The sequence below is a fragment of the Pollicipes pollicipes genome, unplaced genomic scaffold (assembly GCF_011947565.3).
Source record: "Pollicipes pollicipes isolate AB1234 unplaced genomic scaffold, Ppol_2.1 Scaffold_7261;HRSCAF=8764_pilon_pilon_pilon, whole genome shotgun sequence".
NCBI lineage: Eukaryota > Metazoa > Arthropoda > Thecostraca > Pollicipedomorpha > Pollicipedidae > Pollicipes > Pollicipes pollicipes.
The window spans coordinates 58,504,581-58,527,039 of NW_023597054.1; the positions used below are offsets into that span (position 1 = coordinate 58,504,581).

Below are 22,459 nucleotides of genomic sequence, written 5' to 3' on the forward strand. Positions count from 1 at the left end.
GGTGTGCGGCACGGCAGACCGTCCGCTGCCGCTGCAGCTCAGTCGCTGCCGCTGCCACTGCCGCTGTCGCTGTCCGCCTCGCCCACTTGCAGCGAGAACTTGTACTCCTGGTCGCAGCCCATGTACGAGTCTGACATGAAGTACAGCACGTATGTGTGCTTGCCTGCAACGTACGACGGCGGGTCAGCTGAAAAAATACCCGGATGGTTTGGGGGGGGGGGGGGGCGAAGGGTGACAGGATCAGGAGCGAGACGAAGTCTGTCACGGAAACACTGACAAGCCGGAGACAAATATGTAAATTGAACACAGACGCCAGAATCTGGATCGGAAGATTGGCTCATTATATTCATTTCCCAGCAAGCTTTGAGCATTGTTTTTTTTTTTATTATTCCAATCCATTCACTCAAGGTCCAGGGCGGACATGGCTTGTCACTTGGAACATTGAAACTCATCCTTTGGGACTTAAGTGAATTCCTTCATTTTACAGATGAGAAGGATCCATACTCCGCCCTCCCCTCCCCCAACTTAAAAGGCTGTTTTAAGAACTCCTAATGAGAACCCGGTTCAGCACATCACGGCTTTCAGTTGAAACCACTCTGGCGTTGCAGTAAACTTAGATTTGCGTGTAAATTTTAACCATGTTCTGTGTGTATCTAACAGCACAGCGCATTGCGAAAGACATGGTTTGGCACGGTGGCGGGTTCGAACCCCGGTTGCCCCACCCCCTAAGCGCCACGATGGCCTTTGCAGTCGCTGACGCTCTACAAAAGGGTGAGCGATGATGAGCGTCACGTTTCATTTACAAAAGGGATGAACGAGCTGGGGCAGGCAGCTCAAGCTCAGATTGATCTCATGGCTCACGCAACACTTATTCGGGCTGCGACCCTCGCTCGCATGACCAGCTTTAGGTCGACCGCACAGACTCTTCGCAACACGACTTGGTCACTCATCAGCCTGTGACGTCCAGCATCGATACAAATAAAGGAAGTACTCAACACCAAGCACCAATCTATGCTAAAACGCTGAAGTCCTGCCAAGCCCGACAGCCACAAAGGACGTAGTGCCGCAGCACCAGCCCGTATCTCCCGAGCACATACAGCGGGCTCTCACAGGCGGCCCGGGTCTCCTGTGGCGTGACCAGCGCAAGCTCGTGCGCACACATATCCGAGTCGGCTGTCAGGGGCGCGGGCGCCGGGCGGCCGGGCGGCGGCGCTGACACTGCCCGTGGTCGATACGTACCGGCTGCGCGGGCGACCCCGCTCCGGCACCCGGCCGGCCGCAGCACGCGCGTGCGGGCCTCACCTGGCGACGGCGCCACGAAGTCCAGCTTCACCTTGGCCTTCTGCTGCAACGTCAGCCGCTTGATCGAGATAAGCGAGTTGGTCTTGGGGTCGCCGACCACCAGCCACCAGCCCTCGTCGCGTCGCTACCGGGCAATAGGGTCACGCGTCAGTCGCGTCGGCGACGTCGGCGGCTCGGGCGAGACGGCGCCGGGCCGCTGGCGAGGCGGGCAGCCGTGCGGACCTGACGCGTCGCAGGCGGCCGGCGCTGGCAACGCCCGTCACGGAGACGACCTCCTCTCATCTGGGACTCGCCCACGCTAAGAGCAGACACGGCCAACAAGTCCGACTGCAAGAACAAACACAATCATGTTTCTTCTTTTAGTTTCCCAACGCACGCGTGTTGCCAACCTTTCTACATCTTCGCTGTTGGCTCAAACTGGGTGCTGCACTGGTCCACCATTTCGGGTTGACGGCCATGATATGATATGACGGGCCCAGCATTGCACAGGAATACCACAGCCCGGCGGACTAGACCGCCGCCACACCAGCATGCCACCACAGCAGCACTGTTTGTTCAGGGAGTCGCCCAAGGCGCAGTGATTTCGAGAGTGAGTGGGCACAAGCCTAGAGGCCGGGCTCGATTGGTGCTGGCACACACGGCCAACGTGACCAGAACACTGCGCTGGATGCGGATCTGTCGTCCTGTTCATCATAAATTTGTGTAAACCTACTACCCGCTACAATAACAATATACCTGAGGGAGCCAGAGGAAGACCAAAAGCTAGAGGGCGTGAATGTAAGTGTGAGTGAGTGGGGAATTTTGAACTGAGGGAATTTTGGCATGACTGCACTCCTCAAGAACAGGGCGTTGAACAAGAGATACGAGAGAGCAGTTCACGTTTGACGGCACGTTAAATCACAGCTTTGACTGCATACATCGACAGACGCCATCCGTGTCGCAGCGCCTACCACAAATAGCTCATTCGTTTCAAGTTGCACCAAGCTTATGCGCTGCCAGTCAGGGGGCTGGGCAGCATACGCAGTTGCCGGTGAGTTCCTCGCATAACTGTTGGAATACTTGCATGACAGGATGGGGGGGGGGGGGGGGGGTCCGCATTGCGCGACGATGGAACACGGGCGCACCATACGACGGTCGACACGAATAGCCCAGGTCCCCACAGATGACAACTGCGAGCTCAATGACTGCGAGTTTCGTTCCCTTCACACCACGAATCACAGCCGTCTTCCGATCACGGACCCGCCAAATGGCCGCGCGCTCAGCCTTGTCGGTCAGACAGCCTACCCAGCCGGCGGGGAAATCAAAACACGGATCCAGCACACGTACCGCACTCGACCCCGGCGCACGTGGCGAGCGGAAAGCCGGGCTAAATCCACACGACGAGACGGCATGCAGACCGCCGCGGAGTCGACCCGCGACCCATCTCACGAACAGGGGTCGAGGGGCACGGCGGCGCGGGGCAGAGCGCGCCAACACGCCCCTGAGGAAATCTGCCGCAATGCATCGGGCACTGCGGCTGAGCCGGGCCGAGGTCAGTGGCGGGGCGGCGCAACGAGCCGAGCCCCTGGGAAGGCACCACGTGTGGCGCCCCGGCGCCGCACGGCACAGCCGGGAGACGGCGTCACGCGCCGCGTGGCGGCCGGCGGGCGCGCAGACGACCAGCCGGCCGGCTCGGATGTCAGCCCCAGCGTCCGCGCCGGGTCGGCGTGATTTGACGCGGGACAGTGAGCCGTGCCCGGATCGGCGACGGCGCTCCGATGCCAGATGCGGGCACGCGACGGAGATACGGTGATGATCCGGCGCAGAACTCCAACGGGCTGACGGCCGCCCGAGCTGGCGCGGTCGCGGCCGACACAACCAGACGACGGCAGGCAGCTGAAGCTACATCTATTCAACTGGGGGCACTAAATTTGAGTCGTGGGCCTGAGCAGGTCGCCAACGATGACGACAGCGACGTGTTCAGGGTACTGAGGGATCCGTGTGGGTGAGCAGGTCACCCACGATGACGACATCGACGTGTTCAGCGCACTGGGGGATCCGTGTGGGTGAGCGGGTCAATCAGGGTGACAACATCGATGTGTTCAGGACACTGGGGGATCCGTGACCTTCCGTCGCAATCCGCTCGCTCTTCGCCACGTGCTGCTCGGTAATGTCAACCCTCAGGACGGGACACTTTCAAACAGCTGTCGTGAGCACTTTGTGTAAAAACCTTAGGATCAGGCATAAGCAGACTGTGAAGTTAAACTAACAGTAAAAACTAACGGGCAGGCACACGCTGACTGGAAGATATATAAACAGACTCTGCGCGTCAAGTTGTACGAGGGCAGAATGGCATCCGGTCCGAGCAGCGTGTATATCCGCTGAATGATGTTCGGTGGCAACCTCCGCACGGCGCTGTTTATGTTCAGCACAAATCAATCAAACTTACGTTAAAGTTGCCAGCCCTTTCAGTTGTCGTTGGACCTTTACGATCCCTTCAGCGGGTGCCGATGGCACAGTGGTTAACGCGTCCGCGTTAAGCACTGCACGTCTGGGAAACCAGGTACAGGTACAGGTTCGATCCGCCCTTCACAGGTGCCCGCCCTTCTTGCCGGGGTGAGAGGTAGGCGACGTCATATAGCCTGAGTAGCTAAGTGCGTCGTAAAGCCCTAATGACAACGACCCATTCAGCTCGTGAGCCTGCGTGATGTCGTATGTCTCTCACCCTTGCGAATAGGGCGGGGACCGAGGGAATCGAACCCCATACCTCTGGTTCCCCAGACGCGCAGCTAACCACTGCCCCAACCGAACCTCAGCTGCTCGTTTAGTGGACCTCGTTCAGTAAATGCACTTCCTCAAACGGCACACCGGCATCGAAAAAATCCCGAGAACAGACATGATAGTCATCCCGGATCCTGGGCTGTCAGTCCAAGCACTGCTGTGACAGCGCATCAACCGCGTACCACGGGCGGACACGCCGGCGCCGCGACTTTTCGCTCGTGGGCGTGGTGCCCGGCGTTTCATTCCGTGCGGCCTCGCCCCGGAACCGCCCGCCGTCGCCAATCATAGGATCTCGATCACGACCCGAATGGGTCAGGCGGGCCCGGTCGCGGCGACTGATGTCAAGCCCTGGGGTCGTGGCGACTGGTGTCAAGCCCTGGGGTCGTGGCGACTGGTGTCAAGCCCTGGGGTCGCGGTGACTGATGTCAAGCCCAGGGGTCGTGGCGACTGGTGTCAAGCCCTGGGGTCGCGGTGACTGATGTCAAGCCCTGGGGTCGCGGCGACTGACGTCAAGCCCTGGGGTCGCGGCAACTGACGTCAAGCCCTGGGGTCGCGACGACTGATGTCAAGCCCTGGGGTCGTGGCGACTGACGTCAAGCCCTGGGGTCACGGCGACTGACGTCAAGCCCTGGGGTCGTGGCGACTGACGTCAAGCCCTGGGGTCGTGGAGACTGACGTCAAGCCCTGGGGTCGCAGCGACTGATGTCAAGCCCTGGGGTCGTGGCGACTGACGTCAAGCCCTGGGGTCACGGCGACTGACGTCAAGCCCTGGGGTCGTGGCGACTGACGTCAAGCCCTGGGGTCGCGGCGACTGATGTCAAGCCCTGGGGTCGCGGCAACTGATGTCAAGCCCTGGGGTCACGGTAACTGATGTCAAGCCCTGGGGTCGTGGCGACTGATGTCAAGCCCTGGGGTCGCGGCGACTGATGTCAAGCCCTGGGGTCGTGGCGACTGACGCCAAGCCCTGGAGACGGCGTGTCGTCATGGGAGCTCTCATACTTCGCCGTGATTTGAACGTAATTCAGTTATAATCTTTTGCCACGTAATAATTTTTAGGCATCACCAGTCTTGATTGTCTGGTTTGGTTTTGAATGTATGACATGTGAAAAGACTGGGATCTTAGTAACAAATTCGAAACATCTGAAGAGGGGCCATCCACACTTACGCTGCATATAGAGGGAAAGATACCGCGTAACTCGAGCCGAACAAGAGGAGTTTTGGACCGCGTAAAGCAACGCCCAGATGTGGTCACAAATCGTGATAACATCTTTAAAGCTATTATATCATGGTTTAAAACAGTACCTAAAATAGCATAATTTGGTGCATCCGGTGCACTGAAACTTTAGGTTCATTGCATTCATCGCACATCTTTTACCCTGAAATCCGGGTCTCAACGGACTTTTTAATTTTTGAAAGTTACATCTAACACAGCGTAAGCAGGGCAGGCACAGGTGAAAAATTACAAAGAAGCACAACGTAATGTAAAGACGGTCACACATACAATGATATAATTCAAGTATGCCATCACATAAACATGATACACAGCAAGTTTTCACCGCTGAAATAAACAAACAGTGAAGTATTCATGTGAGTTTTTGTTGTATCGTCAGTTTTATTTCTACCCAGCTTTGCAAGCCTTTCACGGAAGGAACACTGCACTGAAAGCGGAATTCCAGAGAGCGGGCGTGGCTCCCCGGGTAGCATCGAACTCAGTTGTAACGCACCGCCCGGTTGGGAGGCGGGCACGCACCGCACATGCATTTCGCTACTGACAATGGCTCCCAGCGAACTGGAGTATAAATGGTTCAGCGGGCTGGGCTGGACAGCTGAAACAGTCCACTACTAGTCTAGGTAATGCCCGCGCCCTGAGGCTAAAAACGCACGTTGGCGAGATGGTGGGGGTCTGTTGGGTCTTGAAAATCCGAATCTGAAGGCGTTCTTTTTTCTCAAGGTCGGCCCACTAGTTACGGGACGCTAACCGCCAGAGAACTCTGATTTTAATGGGTGCAAGAAAGGCCTTGAGCCTCAGGTGGTTCGGAACTGTGAGTGAGGAATTCGTATGCCGACAATAATCGTCTGCAATGCACCAGCTCAAGCTGGTTAAACTGGTTCAGCGACGTCATCAAGCAAGCATTCGCTACATGATCAATACTCGACGACTCAAAACGTGCTCATGGTTACAAGCGACTCCGGGCACAGTTTGGTAGTACCATCATGTGGCGCGTGGTGGTGCCGCTCGATCTGTATGCTAATTACGGTCCCGCGTGGGCACCGGACAGGTATCATCATTGTCATAATGGGCACACCACTATAGGGACTCACAGCCCACAAATCCCGAGCGAGGAGCAAAAGCTGGCCTAATTATCGTAGTGCAAAGAAAAAAACTTCTGGCATCAATTATATACGAATTATCCCAGACGATAAGACTGCCCAGGGAATCAGAAGTGCGCCCGACGTTCTAGTCATTAACTCAAACACGCTGTGCCCAATCCCCTTAAAGAGTGTTCCACATTCGTCTGGGGTTTTGAACTGAAGTAGCCATCTTGAAGATAATTCAGCGCAGTTCACAGCCCTGCCCTTGTCAAGACCTAAACTCGTCTAATTCCTGGGCTACAAACCCGCGAAAATGTGCATACTATTTCAGGGCTACTATTTCAAGGTCACCCAGGCATCCATGGCGCCATAATAATGTCATTCACATCCCGCCATTGCATTGACCAGAGCAGCCTTTTTCATTTACACGTAAGCCAATAGTTTAGTGAGATTATTTTAGCATACCTGATCCTTGCTTCAATATCTTCAAACATGAAAAATCCCATTTAAGCTGAGCGGCAGCTTTTTAAGCTAAGCTAAGCTGAGGACGTCATTTAAGCTAATCAGCTGAGCCAACAGTCAGCTGACCGCCCGCTGGCCGGCCGAACGATCAGCTGACGGCAGCGCCTGATCCCGGGCCGACCCGGCCGGCGGAGCGGCACCTGTCCCGTGAGACGGCCGTGTTAGGCGGCGGCGAGGAGCGACCGAGCCGCTCGTGCCGGCCGACCAACCATCCTCCCCTGGCCGGTGGCCAAGCGTTCCCGCCGCCGTCTGACCGGCCCGCCATTGTGGCATCATTGAGATAATGTGCCGCCATTCCGCTCGTCCGGCCGGCGAACCGAACGGACATCGCCTCCGGCCGGGGCGGACCGACCGAGCGACTGACGCGTCGCCGGCGCCACACCACGTGCCCACCTGCAGGAAGAACGGCGCTCACGTGAGGGAAGAAGGGCGCTCACCTGCGGGAAGAAGGGCGCGATGACCGGGCCGACCACGTCGTCCTCGCGCTCCAGGCTGACCACCAGGTGGACCGGGTGGCCGGAGCGCAGCCGCTCCTTGTCGGCCACCTCGTATGTCAGCTCGATGTTGGGGTACCTGACGGCGGAGACAGGCCGTGGCGTCACGGCGCCGCCGACCGAGCGCGGCGCAAGCACACGGCACGACCGCCACCGTCAGCTGGTGATGCGGCGTGAGATCACGTGTCTCTGCACGCGGCACGACCGGAGATTCTGCCGCCGCCGGTGGTGCCAGGCATGACCACGTCAGCCCGCCGCCAGGCTGGACTGGATCACGCGCGTGGTCGTGGGTATGCAAGGCACCGGGGAACAGCATCTCAAAGCGCAAGGGGCAGTGGCACACAGACATCAACTAAGCCCTTCTTTCCTCGTTCTCGCTTTATTTTGTGTCCTCCCGGCGTCCCGCTTATCCGCCTCGGTAGTTCTATCGAGCGCGGCAAACACCGAGTGAAGTTCGTCGCCAGATGACCGCTGACTACCTATCGACATTAATACTATCAGCACCCCGCGGACGGCAATTGCGAATGCATCAACGGCCTAAATGGAGCGGTAAATAACTGGCGACGTCCCGAAATTCAATTTGTGCCACGCTATTTGAGTGGGAAATGTCAGGCCAGAAGGCAGTGTTATCAAACATGAAAGCTCGGACAGAGTGAAAAATGAGCGCAATCATCGCTGTTTTAAACGCCCCGTATACCCTTTAACACGGGGCTTTGGGATGCGTTGGCTGCTCTTTTGAGGCTATAGCTCACAAAGGAGTCAAGGATAGCCAGGCATATCGTTGCTGTGTTATCATTCAACGCATTTGAGATCAGTCAAACACTTAATAATTCAAACATTAATGGTCATGCATGCTGGAAGAAAGGTGATGTTTGAATGTGATCCGTTTGTTGCAGGTTTCTGTGAACAGGTATTATGTCAACAGGTGTATGTGTGACCATCGTGATAAGTGTATTATGTGTGAAGAGATGTATCATGTGTGAACTGAAGTCTGAATGAGCCTTTTGTTCGGCTCGACCAACATAAGCGGCTAGCTAACAACTAGCCGAGGGTCAACCCTCGCCGGCTACCTGTCAACCATGGGAACAATGCGTGGCGCATAACATACTTCGCAGGCCGGCCGGAGGCCCGAGCCGAGCTGAGCCAACTCTTCCGACGCACCGGCCCCGCGACATGCGCCTTCCGGCGCAGGGGTCAGCGCCGGCCCACTCGGCGCGCCGCCGCCCACCACCCGCAGCCGGCAATGAATATTCACGCCGCACGCCCACACGCCGGCGGCATCACTTGGGACTTGATGCTGTATAATATAGCGCGACAGGGCAACAACACTCACTGCACTAGCAGAGGTGAGCCGCAACTGTATGTCTGCCTCGATAACGCGGCTAATATTTCTGGCATGTTTCATTTATGTCTAGTTCGATGAGTTGATTGGAGAAACGGATCACTCCGGCACCAGACGGCAGGCATGGCATATTGGCCCGACAGATCGATACAGCCAAATACATGGACGGCTTCCAGTCAATCAGAGCCTAGCGCAGGGCGATCAGCGGCTAGTGCGGACCTCGCTTCTCATGCACATTAAACGTGACGCAACATTAGCAGCGCAAATACAGCAAGTCGCAGCAGATCAAAACACATGGTGACAAATCTTTACTGAGAAACGCCTATCTATGTAGAGACCGACTGAAACATATCATAAGACTCACCGCGTGCTCAGCTACTCGAAAGTGTGATTTCTGCTGGATGTAAGTTCCGACTGTTGCCAATAACCCACGCGCTCCTATATCCGCGGCGCACAACAGCCGAACCAGCGCCAGTAACCCAGAAATAATTCACAGCCAATGGCTGTCGGAGCCGGGCGGCTGGGCATCGGTGGGTGGCGGGCTCTAGCTGCGGGGTCTGAGGGCGAGGACGAGCCTCGCCTCGAGCACCCGCCGCCCTGATCGCGAGCGGCGCCCCCAGCCGCTGCTCAAACCCCCGTCACGTCAGCTCTCGGGCAATCTCCTGGAGTTGTCGGCCGATCACATTAAATTGCAAACGTTAAGCGCCACAGACCCGGCCTTGCTGTAAAAAGTATGATGACAAAAATAAAAAAAAAACGATTTACTACATTAACTACGATGCTCTGTCGCTCGCCCGGACGAGGGCTGACGCCCACCGCTACAATTTACCCAAATGTGCATGACGAACTGTAGAATGCAGCACAACGCACTTTCTCAAGGGTCCACAAGGCGAAAATGTGGAAAATCGCCGTTCCGTAAGCCACCCTTGACCTGTAAACACCTGACTTATTCGCCTTCTCACTCTAATGCGTGAAGTGATTACGTGGTCACCAATGTGCGTGATCTTCGCCTCGGCCAAGTACATAAATCGTCCCACTGGAGGTCAAGGCCGTGCCAGACAAACTTTAGGAGTAGAAGTCAATCCAGCATACGTCATCACATTATGTACAAATGACGGACATGCATCCGTGGTCATGAGTTCTTGAAGATTCACGTCGCGTTGGGCCAAAGGTTTAAAATAGTCAAAACTGTTTTCTCAAGTGCACCGATTAAAAAACAATACCGTACAGGCCAGCGAAAATGTGGACGCCCTTTCGTTCTATCCTGCAGACTTAGTAGAGTTGCACCGACTAAAAAATAGTACCGTATAGGCGAGTGAAAAGGTGGATGCCTTTTCGTTCTATCTGGCAGACTTAAATAGAGTACCAATACCATCGTCCCATGCGAAAATTGAAAGTCATGGAATAACCTCAGATGGCCTCACATAATCCCTAGAACGCAACCTGTGGAACGCTTCGGTATTAACTGCTTGCAACGGGGATATCCACACTGGGTACTATATGACATCAATAGAGGGAAAATACCGAAAATCAATTAAACTTTAGCTCCCGGACGGTAATACTGGTGCAGGCACTTTGTGCGATTCTTAGACGGAGGTAGTATATCCGTGTAAGCAATATGTATGGATAAGATGAGTCACATGTTCAGGATTACCGTCATGCACATTTTTCCACATAAATAGCATCGCGATGCGCCAACTGTTTGTAAAATGCTTTTTCCATCTCGGGGCACATGAGAGATTTGACACTTTTGGTGCCGTATTAGACATATAACGAAACTGGAAATTCATCAAGCGGTGTAATCGTGTTTCTAGTTATTTAGAGGATCCTAAACACTTTGGCATCTACATGTGGTGTTGTCTGTGAAAAGATAGTTAAGCACGCACTGGCAAGGAAAATATCATTCATCTCGTCATGAGATATTTGCCAATATAATTATTGCTAGGTGGTCTAACGACTTTTCGTATTGTTTCTTACATGCTTGAGAGAAAGACCAGTCAGCTGTGATAGCGGGTCTGTTCTCCATGACGCTAGCAGGTGCGCAGCCAAAAACTTTGTCTGGGTTTGCCCGAATCTGCATGTTGTGACATGTCCCTCTCATGGTATTGGACCTCCTACAACCTTTATTTTCGCTACCCACTAGCTACTACTTTTTAATAACGATTTGTACTAAATAACCAAGCTTGTTTAAGCCCAATGGTGAGCACATCAGTAGCAGCAAAGGGACGGCAAAATCCTTTTGATTGTATTTGACCTAATATGACAGGTCGGCGGTGAAGGAACGCTTTAAGATGAGCCGGTGAAGCTGTGGGCCGCTTACGAGGGACCTACCGTCTCGCTCTCGGTGTTTTCTATTCAACACATCGGGTGCAGATACAACTGGCTGACGGTGTCCCCTCGCCACCCTCCACGCTGCGGAATGTATGTAAGCCTACAAACAAGCGATAATTAAGATGCCAGGCACACCACATCCTCAAAAGGCGCCGCTGCTGGCGGGCCGCGCTCGATGTCAGCCTGCCGCCCGGCCGACGGCCGACGGCCGGTGCCGGTGCGGCCTGGAGACGTACGAGCTAACTCTCCACGCCCCGACAGGCACCAGAGTCCTCCATAACGAATGGACCTACACACCCGGAGTGAAGTCGATCGTCGATTGCTATTCCCATTAGCAATTGCTAAAACCCGAGCCAAAGACATATACGTAAAACTCTAAATTCCACAGCCGCACCAACATGTAAACAGCGCGTGCGCGGATGTGACAATTCCAGAAAAATGCCACACACGGCAACACAAAGAAATCACCGCATTATGAAGGTGTGCGACGACGCAGCCGAAGCCTGTGTAACACTGGCACCGGACGAGCAAGACATATGAATCGTACGACAGCGGACTGGTACCGCGCCGTTATGTTCCTAGTGTGATCTACGACGCCGGCTCTGTGTCAAGATTAGCGCGCCACTTTCACCGGATTAAAATGGTTGACTTATACGGCCATTCGTTTGGAGAATGGCCGTATCGTAAACGTAAGATGCAACATCGGCCCTATAGACAGAAGGGCCGAGAGACGTCTGTCGCGCATGCGCATAATGCTACCATGTACTTTTAGCTTCATGGCGTGTCAACCACACTGGTTGATTGCGCCCGGCCCTGTTGTTTGTTAAGTTGCCTGACGGTCCCACCATGGCACCATCGGCTGCCAAAGGGTACAGCGACTCCAGTCGCGGTAAGTGGTGTTCTGGCGCTCAATGGCCAGTCTTCTACGCCTCTCACCAGCAGGTCATAATCGAAGTTGAGTGGCAGCCACAGGCAGCCCAGAGTCAGCCGTGCAACTCGGGACTAGCGGTCGATGCGTTCCTGTCGCCTTCCCTTCCCGTCGGCTTCACTTGGCGACCGTGTCAAAACACACCGACACGAGGAGAGCTGCGCCCGGTGCCTTGGCGACAATACCGCACTCCGCCGTCCCCAGGCGACACTCGGCACGCTCCACAGGGGGCCGCGCGGGCCCCCGAGGGGTGACACTCGGCACGCTCCACAGGGGGCCGCGCGGACCCCCGAGGGGCGACACTCGGCACGCTCCACAGGGGGCCGCGCGGACCCCCCGAGGGGCGACACTCGGCACGCTCCACAGGGGGCCGCGCGGACCCCCGAGGAGCGACACTCGGCACGCTCCACAGGGGGCCGCGCGGGCCCCCGAGGGGTGACACTCGGCACGCTCCACAGGGGGCCGCGCGGACCCCCGAGGAGCGACACTCGGCACGCTCCACAGGGGGCCGCGCGGACCCCCCGAGGGGCGACACTCGGCACGCTCCACAGGGGGCCGCGCCGACCCCCGAGGAGCGACACTCGGCACGCTCCACAGGGGGCCGCGCGGACCCCCGAGGGGCGACACTCAGCACGCTCCACAGGAGGCCGCGCGGACCCCCGAGGGGCGACATTCGGCACGCTCCACAGGGGGCCGCGCGGACCCCCGAGGAGCGACACTCGGCACGCTCCACAGGGGGCCGCGCGGACCCCCGAGGGGCGACATTCGGCACGCTCCACAGGGGGCCGCGCGGACCCTCGAGGAGCGACACTCGGCACGCTCCACAGGAGGCCGCGCGGACCCCCGAGGGGCGACATTCGGCACGCTCCACAGGGGGCCGCGCGGACCCTCGAGGAGCGACACTCGGCCTGCCCGCTGGACGACCCCCGGGAGGCGGACCCCACCAGTCCGGTACAGCACGCCACCGCCTGGCGGCCGGGCGCGCCTGGCGAAGCTCCGCGTCAGAGGTCAAACGGCGCCGCACAGCTCGGCCCGAGGCGGGAACGGACGAGGACACGAGCCAGCCCAGACGGGGCAATTATTTACGGACGGAGAGTAGCTTTTCGAACGTAGAGAGTGAAACCAGAAGCCCCGTTATTCCCCTACAAAGCCCCAGCGCTCCCTCGACGACGGGCGCGTCCCCTACTCAAGCTACAAGCCATTTGCAAAAGTACTTTACATCTTAAACATTCGAAGTTCGCAACTTGTACTGCATGAGCAGACAACGAGCGTCAAACGTGTTCCAAACTGAACAAACGGAAAACGACCGCGAAACTTGTTGCCAATGGTATAGCTGGGAACGACGAGGAACACCAGAGCTGGTGGACGCTCGCCCTTAACTAGCGTCGCAACAAGAGCACGACCGACTAACCGGCGGCGTGCCGTATCACCCGGCACCAACACAACGTCCCGTATCACCCGGCAACGACGCAGTGTCCCGGATCACCCGGCACCGACACAACGTCCCGGATCACCCGGCACCGACACAGCGTTCCAGACCACCCTGGATCGGCATAACGTCCCGTATCGCCCGGCACTACCATAACGTCCCGTATTGCCCCGTATCAATACAACGTTCCGGATCACCCGGTACAAACCCAATGTCCCGCATTATCCAGCGCCGACACAATGTCCCGTATCACCCGGCACCGACACAACGTCCCATATCCCAGGCACCGACACAACGTCCCGTATCACCCGGCACCGACACAATGTCCCGCATCACCCGGCATCGACACAACGTCCCGTATCACCCGGCACCGACACAACGCCCCGTATCACCAGGCACCAAAACAACGTCCCGCATTACCCGGCACCGACACAATGCCCCGTGTCACCCGGCACCGACACAACGTCACGTATCACCCTGCACTGACACAACGTCCCGTATTACCCGGCACCGACACAATGCCCCGTATCACCCGGCACCGACACAACGTCACGTATCACCCTGCACTGACACAACGTCCCGTATTACCCGGCACCGACACAATGCCCCGTGTCACCCGGCACCGACACAACGTCACGTATCACCCTGCACTGACACAACGTCCCGTATTACCCGGCACCGACACAATGTCCCGTATCACCCGGCACCGACACAACGTCACGTATCACCCTGCACTGACACTACGCTTTGATCGGCTTCTCTAAGTAACCACCAGCTTTAATCAGACTCTGTAATGGCACTCGTTTGGCGTTATTCAGGGCTTTCCCGGTCAACCGGTTGATCTGTAGGCAGCAAAAACACGTTGTTTATGGTGCTTCTGTGACCGACAGGTGGGGGGCTGCTTCTTCTGTCGTGGAATATAACTGCGGACTATACCGCTTATTAGCGGGGGTCAATCTCATCGAGTTTTCACGGGCAAACTCCCTAACAAGCACAGTGCCTGCCATGCAGAGGTGCTCGGACGCTGGCGCGCGCGCGCGGAACGCGGCGGAGCGCGACGGTGCGCGGCACAAAGACGTCCGCCGACGCACAGCGTTCGTTAGCAAAGGTTACCGGGATGAGCGAATGCTGACTGCTGACATGGTTGGGAGAGCCACCCGGTGCAACGCAGATGTCCCCGCCGTGGCGGCCATGGATGATGACGGCGGCCGCGGGCAGCGGTGGCTCTCAGGCGAGTGTTCGCTCCGAGGCGAGTGCCACCTGACGCCCGGTACGCAGAGGGACGACCCTCATCACCAGCGCCACCCCATCACACGGAGACAAGTGCCACCTGACGCCCAGTACGCAGACGGACGATACCCGTCACCACCGACAGCCCGTCACACGGGGACAGGTGCCACCTGACACCCAGGACGCAGACGGACGACACCCGCCACCACCACCACGACCATCATATATATGTTATATGTTGTATATGAATGGAAATTAGGTCCATGTATACAGACCGTGGGCACGCGTAGTTTTTAATCGTCAAAACGTTTCAACAATGACGGCAGATAACTGTTTGTGTCCGTATAAAAAGGCAAGGTTTGAGGTTGTTATCCGCTGAATCGCGTACTGATTGTTTTTTTACGTTCGTACTGAAAGACTCCAACGTACAGAAAATCAATCCAGTCCGCTGAGAAACGAAACTGGGCCAGTTATTTTTCCATTTCCGTTACATTGCCTTCAGTCTAAGGGCTATGAGCCCCGTCCCCTTGTTACGTATTTGTCGACTCCTTCCATCAAATCTAATATTGAGTAAAGTGTAGGGAGGTCGACTTACTGCTTCTCAAGTCCAATCATTGAGTTATAAGGCGACTGAGGCGGGGGGGGGGGGGGCTCGAATTATCACGTGCTTGTGCGTTATACCCGCGAACTTTCTCCAGATTATTTCCGCGGCCAATGGACTGTGCAGTGCCACCGGGAGTACAACGTTGGGACCTCTGCAACGTACGAGGCTAGGGCTACTGGCTGGCGTGTACCCGTCACCTCCACCGCAACGTTCAAAATAGCTGCCGCGTGGCGCCACCAAGATTTCATCTGCGTCCACGTGTGAGAAAACTCGTGCGTTCCATTTCAAGATGGCGAATCGAACAGCTCTGCCAGTGAATCCGTATGTAGTGGAGTTGCGTGGCAGCGCGGTTAGAAAGGTGATGATGATGATGTGTATGATGATACCCTCCTCGCGTAATAAACGAACATCTATGATAACGTTGCGGGAAATCCCCTGTATGCAATGGGGATGCGAAGTTTCCTAGCAATGCTGATTCGTGAGAAAGTGTGGCACAATCGAGTTTGGTCGCTACAGATGTGTGGATGGTGTGCAAAACAAAAATATGAAATGAAAATTATATAGCTTACATGGCTATAAACCTATTCATCCTCACGCCTTTTTCATTTGCCAACCAACTACATGTTTCGAAGAACTCCACGAGCCGTCTTTAGCGCGCGGTATTAAGGAATTGACAACACAATAGCATTCAGAATTCCCATAAATTCTTTTTCCTGCTCGTACCTGTTCGCCTAAGGTGGCATCATGCCACGCCAGTCACCTCAAATGTTGATGCATGCAGGCATGTTTTTGCAGACAATTCCAAGTTCCGTACCTATGAGGACGAAGGGTCATAAGACAAAATTGCCTAAGTTTTTAAATCCATTTGCGAGGAACATTATTCATGTAGATGACAGTAGTAATAGCCCCCTTCCTCGGAGAAAAACCAGGAGAATAAAGATGGCAACATGCCTTTATCGAAACGAAAATCAGAAGCACTTCTGCTCTTCGTTTCGATAAAGGCATGTTGCCGAAATATCAACACATCTATATATCCACTCTCCTGGTTTTTCTCCGAGGAGTGAGCCTTTTACTACTGTCTGGCCATGAAACAATGATTTTAAGACCTTCACTGTACGAGGCGCCTGCCTATAAATTGTTCGATAGGAAAACGGTGACGTAGGGTCGGGTAGTTCCACTGCCTCGAATTGTGAAATGTCGTCGCGCCCCAGCCGGGCATATACATGGAGCGCGCGGCTGTGCACGGGGACGAGTCATGCGGTCTGCTCGCTTGGTTGACCTCAGACCTGAGCCGAGACACCATATGGCGCAGGGCAAATCTACAACTACGGCACTTAGAACGCTGCGCGTTTGCCACAAGCGGTCCCATGCAGGTTAGCAGAGCGGGGCGAGCCACTGAGTGAGAATATCGATCTGTGATATTTGAAAGGAATGACTCGGTCTCAAGCGCGTTCGAAATCCCCGCGCGATTTTTGTGTCTGCAAAAGCCTCTCCAATGTGTGAGGCCAGAGAGCTCGGAGTAGCCTATGACAGCCATTCGAGTGAAAGACCTCACTATGGCCCGAGTTATGTGAGCACTGCACGGTGGGGCGGCACACAAATGTGTGCTGCGCGAAGCTGTGCGAAACGCCAATAGCGCAGCCCGAATAACGGCCTCGTCTCAGGTGTCCTTGACCGCTAGCGATGTGTGCAACTGTGGGGCCTCAATCTGGAAAAACTGCTCCGCGGCAATGTTTCGGTCCATCTAAGATTGCCACTTTCTGATATGCTGAAGGTTCTCCCAATGGCCGGTGTCCTGATTAAGGATGGCAGTATCCACGGTGCAAACTCCGCCCGGCGCAGGTGGTAAAGCGCAACCTTAAGGCTTCCAGACGTGGCTGCACATCCGCTGTCGCCGATCATCATGTTAACGGCAGCTGTACCGGGTCCCCAAGGGACGCCGCCCACGCCCCTGACCCGGCCCGGCAGCAGGTCACCGCCGGCTCGGCCAGCCAGCGCTGCCAGCGCTGAGGTCGCTTCCGCGGCCCAGTGCGTAGCGTCTCTGGCTCCATTTTAATGGCTACACATTTGACATTGTTACATTGCTGGTCGCCGTAGCTTTCGGGCAGGTTCCAGTCCAGGGGATAAAACACTTTCTGGGATCGTAAGTTTGCTTTGAAGTACCTTTACATCAATTCAGCATTATAATCAAGCGTAAATGAAAGGATCATATGAGACGGGCGGCATGTTTATCCCGCGGCATCAAGGATCGCGTGTCGGCGTAAACAGCTCGGTCCGTCAGCTGAATCCATGCCAGCCACAGGACTGCGCATGCGCGGGCGTTCCATCTGGGCCAGTGGTGCCAGCATCGACCAGATCGCGCCGGTAACCCTCCCGTCATAGCCGCCCTGATCCTGTCGGGCCCGTGCAGCCGCCCTGATCCCCAGTGCCACTTCAAGGCCCCCGCCTCATCGGCCACAGCGTCAACTGTCGGGCCCGTGCAGCCGCCCTGATCCCCAGTGCCACTTCAGGGCCCTCGCCTAACCGGCCACAGCGTCAACTGTCGGGCCCGTGCAGCCGCCCTGATCCCCAGTGCCACTTCAGGGCCCTCGCCTCACCGGCCGCAGCGTCAACTGTCGGGCCCGTGCAGCCGCCCTGATCACCTCGGCCTTCGGAGCCCGATCCTCACACCGTGCTTCGGTGACCCCGCTACTCCACACGCCTCGGTGGTCCTAGTGCCACACCTTGTACGCGTCGGTCCGCTCCGCAGTACCATGCGGCGGCTGCCCCCTGCCGACGCCAAGTCGGCGATTCCAGCGCGGCGCCGCTTCTGCCCGGCCTGCCTCAGAGGCCTGCTCCTGCGGCGCGCATGATCGGCGCTCAGCTCTGCCCGCCTCAGAGGCCTGCTCCTGCGGCGCGCATGATCGGCGCTCAGCTCTGCCCGCCTCAGAGGCCTGCTCCTGCGGCGCGCGTGATCGGCGCTCTGCCCGGCCTGCCTCAGAGGCCTGTTCCTGCGGCGCGCGTGATCGGCGCTCAGCTCTGCCCGCCTCAGAGGCCTGCTCCTGCGGCGCGCATGATCGGCGCTCAGCTCTGCCCGCCTCAGAGGCCTGCTCCTGCGGCGCGCATGATCGGCGCTCTGCCCGGCCTGCCTCAGAGGCCTGCTCCTGCGGCGCGCATGATCGGCGCTCTGCCCGGCCTGCCTCAGAGGCCTGCTCCTGCGGCGCGCATGATCGGCGCTCAGCTCTGCCCGCCTCAGAGGCCTGCTCCTGCGGCGCATGATCGGCGCTCTGCCCGGCCTGCCTCAGAGGCCTGTTCCTGCGGCGCGCATGATCGGCGCTCAGCTCGGCTTCTTGCCTTGCCTGCCAGAGCAGAGCATCACCCCGCTTGCGTCAGGTCCTTGGAACGTCACCGGCTGTAAGAACGCCGTCGGATAGACCTATCTCCCAGGAAAACACCGGCGGCGCCGGGGCCAACGCAGCCGATAGATGGACCGATGCGCACGTCCAGTAGATTGGGCCATCAGCAAGACATGTACGCCCCCCCCCTCCCTGCCCCGCCCGGACGCGTCCCGGAGATAGGATCGGCACCATTTGGGAAGAATGACTCGCAATCCACATGCCCAGAGGTGGTCGTGCATCCTGACAACCTCCTGCAGGGACAAGACCGATTCCCAAACTCCATATGGCGCCAAATATACATATATATATATATATATATATATATATATATATATATATATATATGCATCATTTTATATATATATATATGTAGGTATATACACATACATAAAAATAATGCATATATATATATATATATATATATATATATATATATATATATAAAATGTGTAATCAATTGGGTGTTAGAGCCCACGACATGTTTTTTAAGATCTAGACCAAGCCTCTTGATTGCACAGATCTTTGGGAACAGCGCAAACACTAAACGGAGCTTGTCGCGTAACCCCTGACGCTACCGTCCGATCATGACACCCCGGGTCAACGGCAGGAATTTCGCAGCGTGCCGCAATGGTGGCACGGTCCGACCTGCCCTCCAGCGTCACGTGACCTTTCGTGCGGCCGCTGTCCCCGGCCGCAGACCATCTCAGCCCACGGCAAATAGCGAGCGCCTGAATCGACTCGAACCCACCCCACACGGGTGGGTGAATCGGAAAGCAATCTCTCCAACCAATTGGGCTATCGGGATGGACACATTTCGGGCCTTTAACAGGTTTCCGAACACTGCGCCTGAATATACACGATCCGCGGAAATTATATCAGTTATGCCCAACAAAGTTCTTGCTGAGCTACCACATGCTCGACATGTTTTAAACATTATTCAAGCATTCTTTTGGCTTAAGATGCACCGTTCGATACTGCTGGAACTCCTGCGACACGTGCTATCCCACTGCAGCTTGTACAACCAGCTCAAATGTTTTGAGTCATTTACCGCAGTTTTACCTGTGTGAACGGCAAACAGCCTTTGGCATGGGCCTGACGCCCAAGCGGGTCGAAGGCCCTGTCACAATTAGTGAATATTTTCGGAGCACATCAGATACACCACGTCCGGACAACCCCGTCCAATAATTGCACGTTGTTATTTTGCAGCCGATCACGCAGGCCATCCGGCTGTCAGCGCAGGGCGCGGTGCCGCCGACGGCGCGCGCCCGACTGCCTCGTAAATCAGCTCCGAGCGGCACTAATTGCCCGCCATCAGCCGTGCTCACCTAGGGCCGCGCGCCGCGCAGCGCCGCGCCTGGGGCCGGCGGCGGCGGCGGCGGCGGCGCGGGGCGCTCGTCCTCTCAGCGCGGCCTGACTGACCCCAACATGCGGCTGCTTCGACACCGCACCGCGCGAGTCACGTGTCGCCGTCCGGCAGGCGGCGGCCCGCTCCGAACGCGAGGGTGACGCGTGGAGGGGACGCTGACGGCGGAAGCGCCGCGCACCAGCTCGGGCCGGCGTGAGGGGGGCTCAACGCGGTTCCGGCTCGGCCGCGTGTGCCCGCTGACCTGTTACAGAAGCGGGCCACGTCGGCCATCTGCTTGTCGTCCAGCTGCAGCAGTTTGTTGCGATCCTCGTCCTCCAGCTCCATGATGTCGAACACGGTGGTCACCTCCTGCCGGTGTCGGAAAGGCGGGTCAGCGCCAAATCGCGACAGGCTCCGAAACTCAGCAGCCGCCGACGGGTCAGACCCCCCCCCCCCCCCTATCCCCTCCATCGCGCCCGGGCGATGGATCCAATCCCACCACGCCGGCAGACCCGACACCTGGGTCAGCACCTACCGACGACCCCTGCCTCCAAGAGCCGAGCACAGGTCACGGCAGACCCGACACCTGAGTCAGCACCTACCGACGACCCCTGCCTCCAGAAGCCAAGCACAGGTCCGACACCTATGTCAGACCCTACCGACGATCCCTGCCTCCAGGAGCGGAGCACAGGTCCCAGCAGACCCGACACCTGGGTCAGCACCTACCGACGACCCCTGCCTCCAGAAGCCAAGCACAGGTCCGACACCCCCGTTCCATGCAAAAGCAATGCCCTCCCGCTTGCTTATAACGCGCCGTGTCTTCCCGCCGCGAGCCCTGCAGCCCCCCTCCACCCACGCCTGCACCGGAACGAGCCGGCTCCGCCTGTGGGCCCGACCCTGATGCCCCAGTGACGGCTCCCTTCCGTCCCCGCCGCGCTCCGTGGCCGCCGACGACGCGCCCGGGGGAGCTGCGACCCGGCTCCGCCTGTGGGCCCGACCCTGACGCCCCAGTGACGGCTCCCTTCCGCCCCCGCCGCGCTCCGTGGTCGCCGACGACACGCCCGGGGGAGTTGCGGCCGCGCCCGCCGCTACTGCCAGGCGGCGCAATCCGGCCGGCTCCGATCAGGCACCTAATCACCGCGTCAGTCCCGGCGGGCCGAACCGCCCTCCCGCGCGCGACGACAGACTGCCGCTGACCACACAGGTACGGGGGCGCGCGGCCGTGTCGATGCAGAGGCCGATGTGGAGGCGGTTGATAAAGAGAGATGACGGGGAACCACATCCGGCTGGCCTTGCACCAGGCGCCATGGGCCGGATCTTCTGACTTTTCGCTATGAAATAATATTCACGGACGGACAGGCGAGGTGGTTTCATCTTAGCCAAAGCTGGGCGAGGTCAATTTCCTTCCCCTCATGCCATTGGAGAGTGCTGTGTGGCAGGCAGTCCCCCCCCCCAATTCTTGTAAAAAAGGCTCCGCAAGCCACATCCAACGGCGCCATTGTTCAGTCACCCGGCAAAACCTGGAACCATTTCGTTTCTGAAAAAACATGCGCGATGAGCGTATCACTAGCCATCACAAGTTCACACGCGCTGCCTCTTATAGTTTTCGTCGTCTTAAAAATGCCGCTTGACGGTGACATACGTCACCTGGCTCAGCGGATGTTTGAAAACAAAATGCGAGTAATGCATTAACAAGCGTCACGAGATAGCTGACAACCCAAGACCGAGAGGAATAGCACTGGTGGACAGAAGCGGAACACTGATACAACAGAAACGTAGTTGCTGGACTACCACCACATCATGCACGAGAGCAATACCTCAGCATGATGCCGCAATCACGAGAGCAGCACACCACGTAAATTGCTTGAAAACAACGCGCCTCTGTTTAATACCTCGCGTCTTGTACAATAACACAACGAATTATCTGCAGCGAACAAGAAAATCTGCGAACCATAAAGCAAGGAAAGGCACAACCAGGAGCACAAAATCAACACTTAAAGCGTTTCAAAGCGTAACAAAGCGTTGCCAGGCTGTTGAGATACGCCAAATAGAAAAAAACTTTCCACGAAATTAGGCTGATGAAACCAGAATGCATCCAGAACCAAAACAGTTTTCTGTGCAGATCCTGGTCACAACACCTTGGATTTTCCATTTCATTTCATGTTATATAAACTTAGCCCCAACTTTAGATTGGACGGATTTCTGGGATCAGCGCGAACACCAAGCAGTGTTTGTAGCGCAAGCCTGATCTCACCATCAGACCTTGGCGATCCGCGTCTACGGCAGAATTTTGTGACAAAAGATTAACTTGCGACAATGGCTCGGCACGTTACGTTCTAGGCTCCTGGTTCTAGTTGGGTTCTAGATCCGGTCAGGTTCGGCTTTGGTTAGGTTCGGCACGCTTCTGCCCTCTTGACGTCACATGACCTTTAGCGCGGCGGCTGCCGCCGGCCGCAGGCCATCCCAGTCGGGGGCAGATAGT

At 56.9% G+C, this 22,459-nt stretch overlaps 1 protein-coding gene across 1 annotated transcript; it reads right to left on the reverse strand.

Annotated features, from left to right (window-relative positions):
* Positions 1-7: 7 nt before the first annotated feature.
* LOC119112815 (putative U5 small nuclear ribonucleoprotein 200 kDa helicase) lies at positions 8-20,342 on the reverse strand. Its single transcript, XM_037237100.1, has 4 exons — positions 20,240-20,342; positions 7,335-7,470; positions 1,303-1,426; positions 8-163 (listed from the first exon to the last, which is right to left on the reverse strand). The coding sequence occupies exons 1-4, from the start codon at positions 20,320-20,322 to the stop codon at positions 39-41; spliced, it is 468 nt and encodes a 155-aa protein (XP_037092995.1). The 5' UTR covers positions 20,323-20,342; the 3' UTR covers positions 8-38.
* Positions 20,343-22,459: the final 2,117 nt, after the last annotated feature.